At 35.2% G+C, this 12,875-nt stretch overlaps 1 protein-coding gene and 1 long non-coding RNA gene across 3 annotated transcripts in view; one reads left to right on the top strand and one right to left on the bottom strand.

The window, feature by feature from the left end:
* The window catches only part of LOC141566101 (uncharacterized), a 39,747-nt gene extending 34,856 nt beyond the window's left edge, over positions 1–4,891 (top strand). For both annotated transcript variants that reach the window (XR_012489233.1, XR_012489232.1), the window contains one exon: positions 4,297–4,891. This is a non-coding gene — a long non-coding RNA (uncharacterized LOC141566101). The remainder of the gene's footprint in view (positions 1–4,296) is intronic.
* The window catches only part of SCML4 (Scm polycomb group protein like 4), a 185,835-nt gene that overhangs the window by 62,425 nt on the left and 110,535 nt on the right, over positions 1–12,875 (bottom strand). Inside the window, exons 4-6 of the mRNA XM_074310158.1 lie at positions 7,066–7,134; positions 6,259–6,459; positions 2,347–2,485 (exon numbers count right to left, since the gene is read on the bottom strand). Of these exons, the coding sequence (XP_074166259.1) occupies positions 2,347–2,485; positions 6,259–6,459; positions 7,066–7,134 (409 nt within the window). The remainder of the gene's footprint in view (positions 1–2,346; positions 2,486–6,258; positions 6,460–7,065; positions 7,135–12,875) is intronic.

Raw genomic sequence — 12,875 nt, 5'->3', positions numbered from 1 at the left:
ACATATATTTCATCTATACATGTATATTTGTGTATATATACATATACACATTTCCTTTATTTAGAAATTCAACTCCATATATCCATGTGTACATATACATGCATTTCTTTTATGTTTATATGTACATGTATAACCATATAAAACCATCATATGCTTCATATATGCACATATGTCATATAAATATATACTGATATGATGTATATTTTCTTTAGGTTTCTCTATATATGTATGTACATGTATATAAATTCAATATTTGTTCTGTATACACACATACATATACATGTATTTATATATGTATAAATACATAATATATAAAGATACATGTGTGGTCTAAATATGCATATATACATTATGAGTGTGTGAGTATGTGTGTATGTGTATTTCTCCTTTTCTTCTGTCTTTGATTTTTTGAGGAATATATACACAATAGTGTAACTGCTGGGTCAAAGGGTATGACCTTTTCAGTCATTTTTCTAGCATGACTTCAAACTATTTTCCTGAATGATTGGCTAATCGATGGTTCCACCTGCAGTATATTAGCATACCGATCTCCCATAGATCCTTTAACATGCACTGTTTCCATATTTTGTCATCTTGGCCAATTGGTAATAACCCTCCTCATTTTACAAATAAGAAAACTGAGGCCCAGAGAAGGCAAATAACTTTTTCCAAGGTCACACAGGTAGGAAGTAAAAGACTTGTGACTTGTGCTCAAGTCCTCTGAGACCATTTCAAGTGCTTGAAATTCAGTCTTACTATCTTCAAAAAGAGACAGAGACACAGATAGACAAAGAGAAACAAGCAGAAAAAGCGGACCCACAGAGAGAGAGGAGAACAGAGAGAGAAAATGAAGGAGAGGGAGAGAGACAGATTCAGAAAAAGAGAGATAGAAAGAGGTGTCTTTCTAAGGGAAGCAAATCCTTCTAATCGATGCAATTACACTCTCAAAAAGATATTATTATGACAAGTGGCTTCTGTAAAATCTATCCATTTAGCCCTGCTGTCCAAAACTTTCCTCTCTTTAATAAGAAGTCTAGCAGAGCTCTATAAAACATTAGGGAATAAGAGTTGGGAAGAGGCAATATTTTAAGTATTTTAGTGAGAGAAGGAAGGAAAAAAGTGTTTAAGTGCCACCATGGACACCATGCTAAGGGCTTCACAAATACTACTTCATTTAATTATCACAATAACCTTGAGAGGTAAATGCTATTTTATCCCCATTTTACAGTTGAAAAAACTAGAGGTGAAGTGGCTTGCCCAGAGTCACACAGCTAGTAAGTGCCCTATGCTGGATTTGAATTCAGATATTCCTGACTTCAAACCTATTGGTCTGTTCACTGTCCACTTACCTGCTAGAAGAAAAATTCATCTTCATTATATGATCTGATTCATGAAATAGATGCTTTTAATATTTATATATTTACTAGGTTCAATAATTATCTGACCCAGTTTACTTAGGACTTTGGACAGTTCTTCATTCACAGTAACACACAGTAACAGTGACAGTGAATCAAAAGTTTCAATTATGGTCAATATGAAAAAGCTTTGAGAGACTGGACAGCATAGAGCAGAAGAAGAGAACCTTTTTTCTGTTAAGGGCCATTTGGATATTTGCAAAATCATTCATGGGCCATGCAAAATTATCAATTTATAGAACTCAGACAGTGGGAGGTTGTACCTAGCTTTCAGCTCATTATCGCCTGTGGTTGCCTTAGCGAATGATTTATTGGGTCTTACATGGCCAGACATTCTCCAGCCCTGGCATAGAGGATAGAGGTCTGGCCTCTGAGTCAAGAGGATGTGGTTTTAGATTCTACCTCAAAGATTTACTGTTGGTGTGATCCTGAATAAGTATCTTAAATTCAGTGTTCTCAAGGACTTGAGACTTGAAGTAACAGAATCCTTTAATGGTCTGAAATTGTAGAGGGAGTCACCTCATCAGAAGCTCTCTACAATAAAATGACAATAGTGGACTAAAAATAAAGAAAAAAAATTCTTAGTCATAGTTGAGGAATTTCTATAATCTATATTTTAATGTCTGAGAAATTTAAATTTATAATGTCAGTCTTCCAGATACTTCTTAATCCAGGAAAACCAAATGCTGAAATAAATACCCCAGAAAGAGAAGCCCAGAAAATCCCAATGAGAGGATTCTCAAGAACTGCCTGTTATTACCATATTAGCAGTTTAACTATCGCAAGAAAGTAATTCTTACAGAAAGGTCCCAGAAGGTCCATGTCACTATCTCCAGTCTCAGATAACAAGGCCAGTTGGAACAGGTCAAGGCCTACCTGACTCCATCCTCCTGTCCTCATAATCTGGCCATGCTCAGGAGCCCTGGGGTACTGGGGGAGAGGCTGGCTGGTGAAGAGGTTGTCACACAACAGGCTCTGACATAGCTTCCTCAAGAAGCTTAAGACACAGCCAAAGCTGCTCACCATCAGCAGGCTCAGGAGATGCTGTTTCCCATCAAAAGAAGCTGAGACTGAAAAACCACAGGAGACAGCGATTCAGAGCTGTGTGCGTAGAAGAAGAGTTTGGGCCAAACAGCCTGGGAGCCAAGAAATCAAATCAAATCAAATCAAATCAAAATGAAATAAAATTTAAAAGTAAATAAAATAAATTGAAATAAAAGAAAATCTAATTAATTTAAAATTAAGTAAAATTTTTAAAAATGAAATGAAATTTAAGTAATTAAAATTAAAAAGAAATGAAATTAAAATTTAATTAAAACAGTCAAATAAAATAAAAAATAAATTTTTAAAAATTAAATGAAATAAGAGCAAAGAAAATCTCAACCCCTCCCATTCCCAATATGCTGTCTTAGTTTGGCTTTAAAAAAAGAGAAACAATAGTGCTTGAGGACTTGTCTTTCCATTTCTTTGGAATACACTTCCTGGGCACCTCCTTACCATGCTGACAACACTTTGGCCAAGTTTCCTTCCCCATCCCCAAAACCCCAAATAGCAACTTATTTTCTCTGTTCTTACACTTTGATAGAAAAACTTGGTACTTATCTTTCTGGGAACCAGGGCTCCACCCATTGCTACCAAATCTGTCCAAATACTTCATCCCCTTTCTAGATCCTTTTAATTTATCTCTACCTATTGGAATATAAGCTCCTTTAGGCAAAGACTATCCTGCTTGCTTATATCTATATTCTCAGTGTTTGGCAGAGTACCTGGCACACAATAAACACTTAAATGCTTCTTTGTTCTCTACTAATTCTCTCAGTCTTTGTCAGTCTAGCCATCTATTCATGACCCTGGTAGCAATGAAAAAGTCAAAGAATTTGTCAGAGCACGTAAGTTTCTAACTCTAACCCTCTAACATTTATTACTTGAGTGACCTTGATGATTTGTAGTTGGGGCCAGAGACTTTTTCAGGCTAAGCAATTTAGTAGAAAGAGGGCTGTTTTTAGAGTACAGGGCTTTTGATTCAAATCCTTGTTCCAATGCTTGTTGCCTTTGGGATCACAAGAAGTCTACTTAAGACCCAGAAGTCTACTATGTATTCTTTTCCATCTTAAAGTTGTTCTGTGTCTATTGGAAATTCTCCCCCCCAAAACCATAGAGAGTTGGGAAAGGGAGCTTGAAGTTGGGTTTTGGTGCACTGAGCTATTTAAGGAATGAGAAGCAAATCCAGGGGTGAGTTAGGGGGAATCTCAATTTACCCAGAAACTATATTTCTTGAATTTTTTTTAAGTATTGCATTTGGAATCAGGAATGCTTACGTATGAATCCTGCCCTAGACACTTACCAACTATATGACCCTGAGACAAGTCACTTAATTACTACCTCTAAAGGAAACTTAATTTCCTCATCTGTAAAGTGGAGATAATAATATCAACTATCTCACTGGGTTGTTTTAAGGGTCCAGTGAGGTAGTATATTTAAGGCACATTGCAAATCTGAAAGTGTTATGTAAATGCTAATTATTACTACTACTACTGGAACAACTACAACTACCACTACCAATTACTACTATCATCCCTATCATTACCATTACCACCTTGTTTGGGGTAAATCACACTCTGTACCTCTATTTTCTTATCTGTAAAATGAGGGATTCAACTAGATGATCTCTGTGGGACCTGTCACTTAAATGCATGATCCTATATGACCCTTATGAAGGAGCAAGCATCCGTCCTACTCATGGGACTCTGTTATTCCCATTAGTATGAACATAAGTGTTGACTAGTTTGAGAAAGGGAGAGAATATGAGAGGTCAATTCATCCCCCATGAGATGTGTCCTTAGTATTTTATGTTTTGTTTTGTTTCGTTTTTTTCCCTCAGAAGTCAGCAATTGTGATGATTCCAATCTGTTTGGCAGCTATTTTAATCATACAGACTAGAATACAAATCAGGATATTCATGAAGGAGTAAAAGGAGAAGACAAGAAGCCCATTTCACCTCTCAGATAAGGACATGGAATTGATACTATGCTTCTGTCAGACACTGTGATCTAGTGAACCAATTTCAGGATTCCTGAGAGTCCTGAATTCTTGCACCTCTTCTTTAGGTGATCTTCTCATCTGTAACATGATATAACCACTTGACATCTCACTTTAACATGTAGTGGTAGTATGAGATTTCAGCTAAGGTAGTGATTTAAAATGCTATGAAATTTCAAAACCAAAATTCTCAGTATAAACATAACAACTGACCTAATAGAAGGAAAGCTTGGTAAATGCCCTGGTCTCCTTTGGTGCCAGTTAGTAAATATATTTCCTGTGAATATGAACTCATTGATGTCACAAAAGAAGTATGGATAATTTTAAAAAATGAAATCTGTTATATTGGTTTTTCAGTCCCTCATTTCAGTGATAAGCTGAAGTTTCATCTGCATGGATCTTATTTAAGGGTTTGAACATGGCACAGTAGAAAAATATTCCGAAGTCTGAGAATCTATTTTCAAATAATATCTCTGATACTTATACTGGGTGACCATGGGTAAATGATTTAAGTCCATAGACCTTAGTTTCCTTACCCATAAAATAAGAGGGTGAACTAGATGACCTTTAAGTTCTAGAACTATGATTCTGTTAACCCTGCCATAAGACTCTGTCTCGGTCACTACCATTTAGCAAAGTAAACCTAAAAACTTTTGTGCTTCAGTGGTAAGGCACTCAGAGGCATCTGTGTTCAAAACCTATTGATGGCTCACTCTTATAGAAGAGACATCTTATGTACTAAATGTAAGCAGATTCCTCTGTCCTAAATTTTCATTTTTCTCTTCCTCTAATCTCTGGCCGTGCCCTTCATAATCATCTCTTTTAAAATAATGTTTGCAGAAAGTTTACAGATTAAAATCATGTATGTGGATATATTCCAAAGTGTGAATTGACTATCCATGGACAAGCAGAGTGACATCCCTGCCTAGAGGGGACAAAACTTTGTAGGAAATCATGGCTTCCCATAATTTTTGAGCCATAAAGAAGAGAAAGGCCTATAAACTGATCTAATTGATGGCTGAGATGATAATCATATGTGCAAATTCAATTTGATGCAATTCAACCCAATTCAATAGAGAACTGGCACTGGAGTACAAGGAACTGAGTTTAAATCCCACTGGTGATGCTATTTGTGGGACATTAAACAAGTCACTAAATTTCTCGAAACCTCAGTCACTTCATCTATAAAATGAAGATTTTTAACTAGATGGTCTCTGAGTTTCCTTCCAACTCTAGAACTAAGATCCTATGATCACTTCAACTCAACAAGCATTTAATTGCCACCTCTATGTTCTATAACCTAAGCTAGGTCCTAGTACACAACAAGAGGGAATAGAATTTAGTGGCTGATACTCCCTAAATTCATGGGCCTACAAGTTTATTTTCCTTTCTGAATGTAATTTTAGATGAGGGTTTATTAAAATAAAATCAGATAATACCTGTATAGCACTTTGAAAAATTAAAATTGCTATGTGTTAACAATTATTATTTATTTAATTCTCTCATATTACAGAGGAAGAAATTAAGGCTAAGAGACTTACACTGCAGAGCTAGGATTGGAATATAGTCTAAGTCTCAGTTCAGGATTCAGACAACTTCCTATAGCTGGAAGGTGACTTTAAGCAACCAGCTTTTTTAAAGCTATGGGGCCTCTGTCCTATTTTGATGGAGGAAAGAATCACTTGGGATTTCAGTACCTTTGACTCTGTCCTAATCATCCTCCCTAAGCTTTGACCCTGATTTCTCAATTGAAGTCCCCCCACTTGTTAGCCTCCCAACAATCAATCATCCTCCAGAACTTTACCAGATACCATCTCACCACCATATCCCTGCTTGACCAGGGAAAAGACTGTCTTCTGTTGGTATGTACAATCAATACATGCCTGAACCACCTGCTGCAGGACTGCTGTGGGCCTCTCAGACCCAAAGTGCTCCGGGAGTTGCTGTACCTTCTTTCTCTCCAGGTATGGCCCCAAGTTGACTTGTTTGTTGACATAAATGCAAACTGTAGAGACAAATACCCAGCACCATGTGCTTATTATGGAACACTGGGGATCAGGTTATGCTGAGGGTCTCTCCCAGAATTTCACTCCCTCTTCCTTTCTCTCTTGGTTTAGGAGGTATCACTGACAGTCCTAGAATGACGAATGTTATTAAAGGAGCAAAAGTGTCAAGTCCTCCAAAGCAATAGGGTAAACACTGAACTTCGTGAGTAGAATGATGGAGGGATAAGTATAACTGACGTTGTTGTCTACCCTTCCATGAAATTGAAACTTTAGCTTCAGGGGTCTTTCAGCACAGAGCTTAATGACTGGGACCATACTGGACTCCAACAACCTGATCTTGTTTATTAATTCACTAGTAATAATGGTTCTTAACCTCTAATATTTAAAAAGTTCTGGTGGTCATTTTCTGACTATGTGTGTAAAAAGATACATACTTCATTCTTTCCTCTCCTACCTCCCCTAAAAAATTAAATGACTCCTTTTTAGTGACTTTTTTCTTCAAAAAAGGTTTTGAGGTCACTTCTAAATGTCACAATATTTGTCAATAGAGGCCTATATGGTAAAAATATTATTTACTCATAACTTCAAAGGAAAAGTATGCTCACTTGCTCCTCTTGGTCTTCTATGAAACTGGGGGGTGACTTCAGGAGGGTGATAGCCACCAAGGAAAGGACCTAGGAAAATAAAAGCCATTTGAATGAAGAGATGTTTTTTTTTTTTTTCATTTTTGACTTTGTGTCCTCAATACTTGGCAAACAGTTGTCACTTAATAAATTTTTATTGGATTGAGCACGAGATATAGCTTTTCCATCTTCCCCAAGCAATCAAAAAGAAAATTAATCAAGGGGCCATACATCATAACCTAGATTTGGAATTTAATCTGACACATTGTAGAAAGTTTTGGGTTTTTTCTATCATGCCCTGTTTGTCAGTATATAGGTGTACTTGCTGCACAAGCTGTGCTATTTATAAAGACTAGGGGTAAAGGAGCAGGATTTCTTCAAATCATGGGCTACAAAAAGAAAAAGGAGCTATTCTGCAAAGTTTTTCCTAAGGGACTGAAATTCATTCAACTTCTACTTATTCAATAAGAATTTTTCAAGTATCTTCTATGTGCCAGACTATGCTAAAATCTAGGGGATGATAACATCATTGAGGTCATGCTGGCCCTGTAAATGTAACTGGCAGCTTTGGCAGGTAATCTTTGAGAAGTATATCTGAAGTAAAATGTTATTCTTTGCTTTCTGGAGAAAAAGAAATAGTGACTCACAGGTAGGAATATAGTAGGAATAGGATAGTGAAGGAATGTGCTTTGTAGCCGAGGAGATTTTAAAGGATTTTTTTTTCCTCTGGAAGGACAAATAATGTCTAACACTCTAATGAGCTGTGATACCATTAATGTGGTAGTGGAGAGCTACCACTATGGAAATCACTTCCATCAACCAGCAAATCAGCAATTGTTCTGTAATCAATAAGTCCTCAGATGTAACTTGATGCCTAAAAAGGTTATTTAATTTGCCCATGGTCATGCAATCAGTAAACGTCAGAGGCAAGATTTGAGTTCAGGTTGTCTTGACTTCAAAACAGTATTCTAACCATTGTACCGTGCTAGCCAATTTGCCTACCTATCTACCTATCTTGCTTCCTACCTACCTACCTGTTTATCTATCTAATTAGAAGGTAGAAGCTGTTGAAAACTTAGAGAAAACAAGTGACTATGGTGCTCTTTTCTCATTCTACTCCTTCCTATTCAGCACCTAGGACAGAGATTTTGCTCCCAGTCTATGTCAATGAATATTGATGGTATGAATCACTTCGGTGTTCAAGGCAGTATATGGAGGAACAAGAGCTAGAACTTCTTCCAGTTCAGAGATTCTAGAAGTCAGCCCTGAAACTGTCTGATTTTGTGCCAAGGAAGAAAATAAAATTACGTGACTCTGACCCTCTTCATGACATCATGACATGGCATGCTTAGGATAACAGATGCATATTTTATATGTGTGTATGTGTGACACCCATGTACATATATGTATATACATACACGTATGCATGTATACCCTTCATCTTGGTGAGCCTGAGACAAGAGCCTCACTAGCTTTCCCTTTACTGTACAGGCAATGGTTATCTCAATGGATGTATTCCTTTTATTTTTAAGAATTAACTTACTTAATTATTGATTATTGATGCCTTTTGTCTTTATATCACAGTCATTTCCAGATATAGCATTCCCCACCTTCACTGCCAATGAACCTTCCCTTGTGACAAAGTAAAAGTCAAGCAAAAATAAACAACACAGCAATTTTGTCATGATTATTCAACATTCTGTAACCATAGTTAACCATCTCTCCAAAGGGGAAAAAAAAAGATATTACTTTTAAAATTAAAGGTGAACCTTCTCTACCAAGCATATATTCACTTTTCTCTTTGTCCACCTAATTTCTTCATCATTCAGCATGAATTCCCTACTAAGGAAATATGCCCAGACTCTGAGAGACATAGAAGTGTTTAATGACTAGAGAGAGTACTTCATCTTAGCCAATGGAGAAGCCACGTGTACTGATGGTGCGTTCAATAGACACCTTTGATGTTTCTTAAGCTTGAAAGAGGACATTGAAATCAGGACTAAATAAAAAATTCTGTTCTTGAAATCAGCATCTCAGTCTACAGCATCCCTAGAGCAGGAGATGGGCAATGGGTAGGATAAAAGTGGTAATTGAATGAACTCCTGTTAGTCTGTAAAAAGAAAGGTTAGATAAAGCATTCTAGTCAATCTACTATTACAGAAAGTTTTCCAATAGAGGATACTTCTGGGATGAAAATCAAGTATGGGAACTGGTTCTTTGAAAAGAGTCTCACCTAATTCTTTGAATATAGAATAGAAAGGGACAACAATTGCAAGGAATAGAAAAGGAAAAGGAAAAGAAAAAAGCACAACAGGAAGATTGATCCTATATCCATCCTAAAATGTAAACATCTAGAGAGAAGCATTATAATGCTCATAGGTTGATATAAATAGGGAAAGAAAGATGAAGTTTTGCTCCAAGGTGTTGAATTTGTAGGGTACTAAAGAATCTACAGTTTTGCAACAGATTAGAAAAAATTAAAATAGGAAGCTGCTATATAGTCTATTTCTTCATATTATCTACCCAAAGGAAGCATTATTTCTTAGCTTGCAGAAATTATTTTTATGGTATTTGCCCTAGTTGCAGTATATGCTATCCCAGGTACAAAAATTACTAATTTAATTTTCTGGATTAATTATTTCAAGCTGAAACAGACTCAAGAGCCATCAAGTCCAAACTTCTAATTCTACAGATAATGGAGATCTAGAGAAAGTAAGTGATTTGTGAGGAATCACATAGCCTAGTAAATATCAGAGGTGAGATTTGAATCCATGTCTTCTGAATTAAAAAGTCCATTAGCCTATTATACCAACCCACTTCTTATGATCGACTCTACATTGCAATTCTATTTTTTTAGTAGCATTCTAATAAAAATTATTGTTCAATTGTTTTCAGCCACAACTGACTCTCTGTAACCCCATTTGGGGTTTTCTTGGCAAAGATAATGGAGTGATTTATCATTTCTTTCTCTACCTCATTTTACAAATAAGAAAATTGAGTCAGACAAGATTAAATGACTTGATCAGGGTCACAGAGCTAATAAGTATCTAAGACTGGATTTGAACTCAAATCTTCCTGATTCTAGGCCCAGGGTTCTATCTACTGAGCCACTTAGGTGCCTCAAATGAGGGTTTATTTGTCTCCAACTATTGAAAAGAATCAGAGGTCAACTCAATAAACAGAACAAAGCTTTAGATGTTTTCTTTTTTAAAAATGGTGGTGAAGTAGATACATTGCTGACAGAGTCAGAAAGAACTGAGTTCAGATCTAGTTTAAAATACTTACTTAGCTGTGTGATCCTGAGCCATTTACTTACTCTGTTTCTGTTTACTCATCCATAAAATAAAGATAATAGCACCCACTTTCCGGAGTTGCTGTAAGGATCAAGTGAAATATTCATACAAATCTTAAAAATCTATGTAAATATTAGTTGTTTTTATTATTATTATTCCCTGTTAGACCTGTCCAGCAAGTGTAGTAAAGCCCCCATGACAGAAAGCAAGAAAACAAAAACCATTTCCATACCTAAAAGGTTTCTGACAAATTTGAACATGACTCAAGGAACCTAGGAGCACCCACCAGTTTTCAATGGCTTATGGAGAATATAATTAATATGTATTATGAATTAATGAAAACTGAAGTAAACAAAACTGGAACATTCTATACCATAACAATTTCATTCCAAAATGATCAACTTTGAAAGACTTAAAACTTCTGATCAGCATAATGATCAAACTAGGATTCAAGGAGATCAATGATAAAGGGTGTTTCCTGCTTCCTAAAGATGCAAAATAAGGCATGCACTTTTAGACTGGACAATACTGGAATTTATTCTGATAGACCATTCATATTTGTTACAAGGATTTTATTTTTTCCCTCCTGGAAGGTGGTGAGAGAAAATAAGACTTTTTAATAGAAAAAAAAAAAAGTGTTTTTTTTTTTTTTAAAGAATGGAATTGATCATATTATAATATAATATATATAATCACCTAGAATTTCCTTGTTTTTGAAAAGATCAGAAAAAGACTTAAAACTGTCCATTGACAGCAACTTCTTTCTAACTCAAAGTATATAGAATCATAGATCTCAAATTGGAAAGAATCTCAGATGCAATCTAGCTGAACTCCCACCTTTTCGAGATGATAGTAAACATCTGAGCCAGGATTTGAACCCAGTTCCTGTGTCTCCAGAACCTAAACTTTTCCCACTAAATCTCATTGCCCCCTTGTCTTAGGTGTCTGGGGAATTGAGGGGTTACATATCTTGCCTATAATTATGCACCTAATATGAATCAGACTCCACATCCACTTGACTCCAAAGTTGACTCAATCACCATTATGTACCATTATCTTTCTCTAAGGCCATTTATTAAATCTATCTTACATTTTACTTTATAAACTTCCATCTCTGAATGGTTATCTATAAACAAAAATGTGAAGTTGATAAGATGTCATCATGACCATAGCCTTCCTTTTCTATCCCCTTTCTTCCTTTGCAGTTTTTCTCTCCTTTTATTCAACCCTTTCAGGAAGTATTGTTTCCAACAAATAAATACTCTTTTGAAGAAAATAATCGTGAAACTTACATTAAGCTATTGATGAAAGGACTTTCTAGCCCATAAAAATTGCTGAGAAACTAAAAACTAGAGAGAAACTTGGTTTTAGTACAGCATCGTGTACTATTACTTATTTCAAATAAACAATTTATCTAAATAGAGTATTCTCTATAGATTTTAGTTCTTTTATGCTTATTTAAGTTTATGAATTATGAATAATAACTTAATTTTAATTTTGTTTTCTGGAAAACACTTTCTCAGACCAGTAAATTTGCCACCTCAATAACCTGATTTATATATATTAGGATTATTTTGTAGATGCGCATCAAAAATGTATGCTTCAAAATCTCATTGTTTGCATGATCTTTTTTAATAATAAAATCTTTTAGTTTTCTAAATTTAATAGTATTTTATTTTCCCAAATACATGCAAAAATAGTTTTCTTTCATTGATCTTAAAGCTAATGCTACTGATGCAATTGTTCCAGTCACTGAGCAGCATCTCAAGAAAATTTTTGCAAAGTCCAAAAAAATCACTTATTGCAACCTACAACACAAGATGTTGGTTATAGTTAATAAGAAACTTTAATTTAAAAAAAAAACTAAAATAACCTTTGAAGGTAATTTTTGTATGTTTTTAGTATTTAAACTGCTACTGTTTATTTGTTTGCTTGTTTGTTTGTTTTTTGCTGAGGCAATTGAGGTTAAGTGACTTGCCCAGGGTCACATAGCTAGGAAGTATTAAGTGTCTGACAGAAGATTTGAACTCAGGTCCTCCTGACTTCATGGCTGGTGCTCTATCCACTGTGCCATCTAGTTGCCCTGACTATGCACTAAGACTTTTGGGATATTCTATATAGATGGTCACAGATTTTTCTGTCTTTCTTTTTTCTTAAAGAGAACATACCTTTCACAATTATGACTAGCAGAATAATTATTTACCAAAGGAAGTATAGATTTTATCTTAAAACAAAAAATAGACAGCTTTGACTACCTAAAGTTAAAAAGCTTTTGCACAAATAAAACCAATACAAATTTGTATCAAATATTCATAAACTCTGGTCTCTAAGCTATATAAAGCAATAACACAATATATAATATCAAGAGTCAATAGATAAGTAATAAAAAGACAAAAACAGCTTTTTTGCAAACTATGAACAACCATATGAAAGACTACTCCAAATATCTACTAAAATATAAATTAAATTAGCTCTAATATTTCACCTCACATTTGTCAA

The sequence above is a fragment of the Sminthopsis crassicaudata genome, chromosome 4, assembly GCF_048593235.1.
Source record: "Sminthopsis crassicaudata isolate SCR6 chromosome 4, ASM4859323v1, whole genome shotgun sequence".
Taxonomy (NCBI): Eukaryota; Metazoa; Chordata; class Mammalia; order Dasyuromorphia; family Dasyuridae; genus Sminthopsis; species Sminthopsis crassicaudata.
This window is presented reverse-complemented; position numbering and strand designations above follow the sequence as displayed.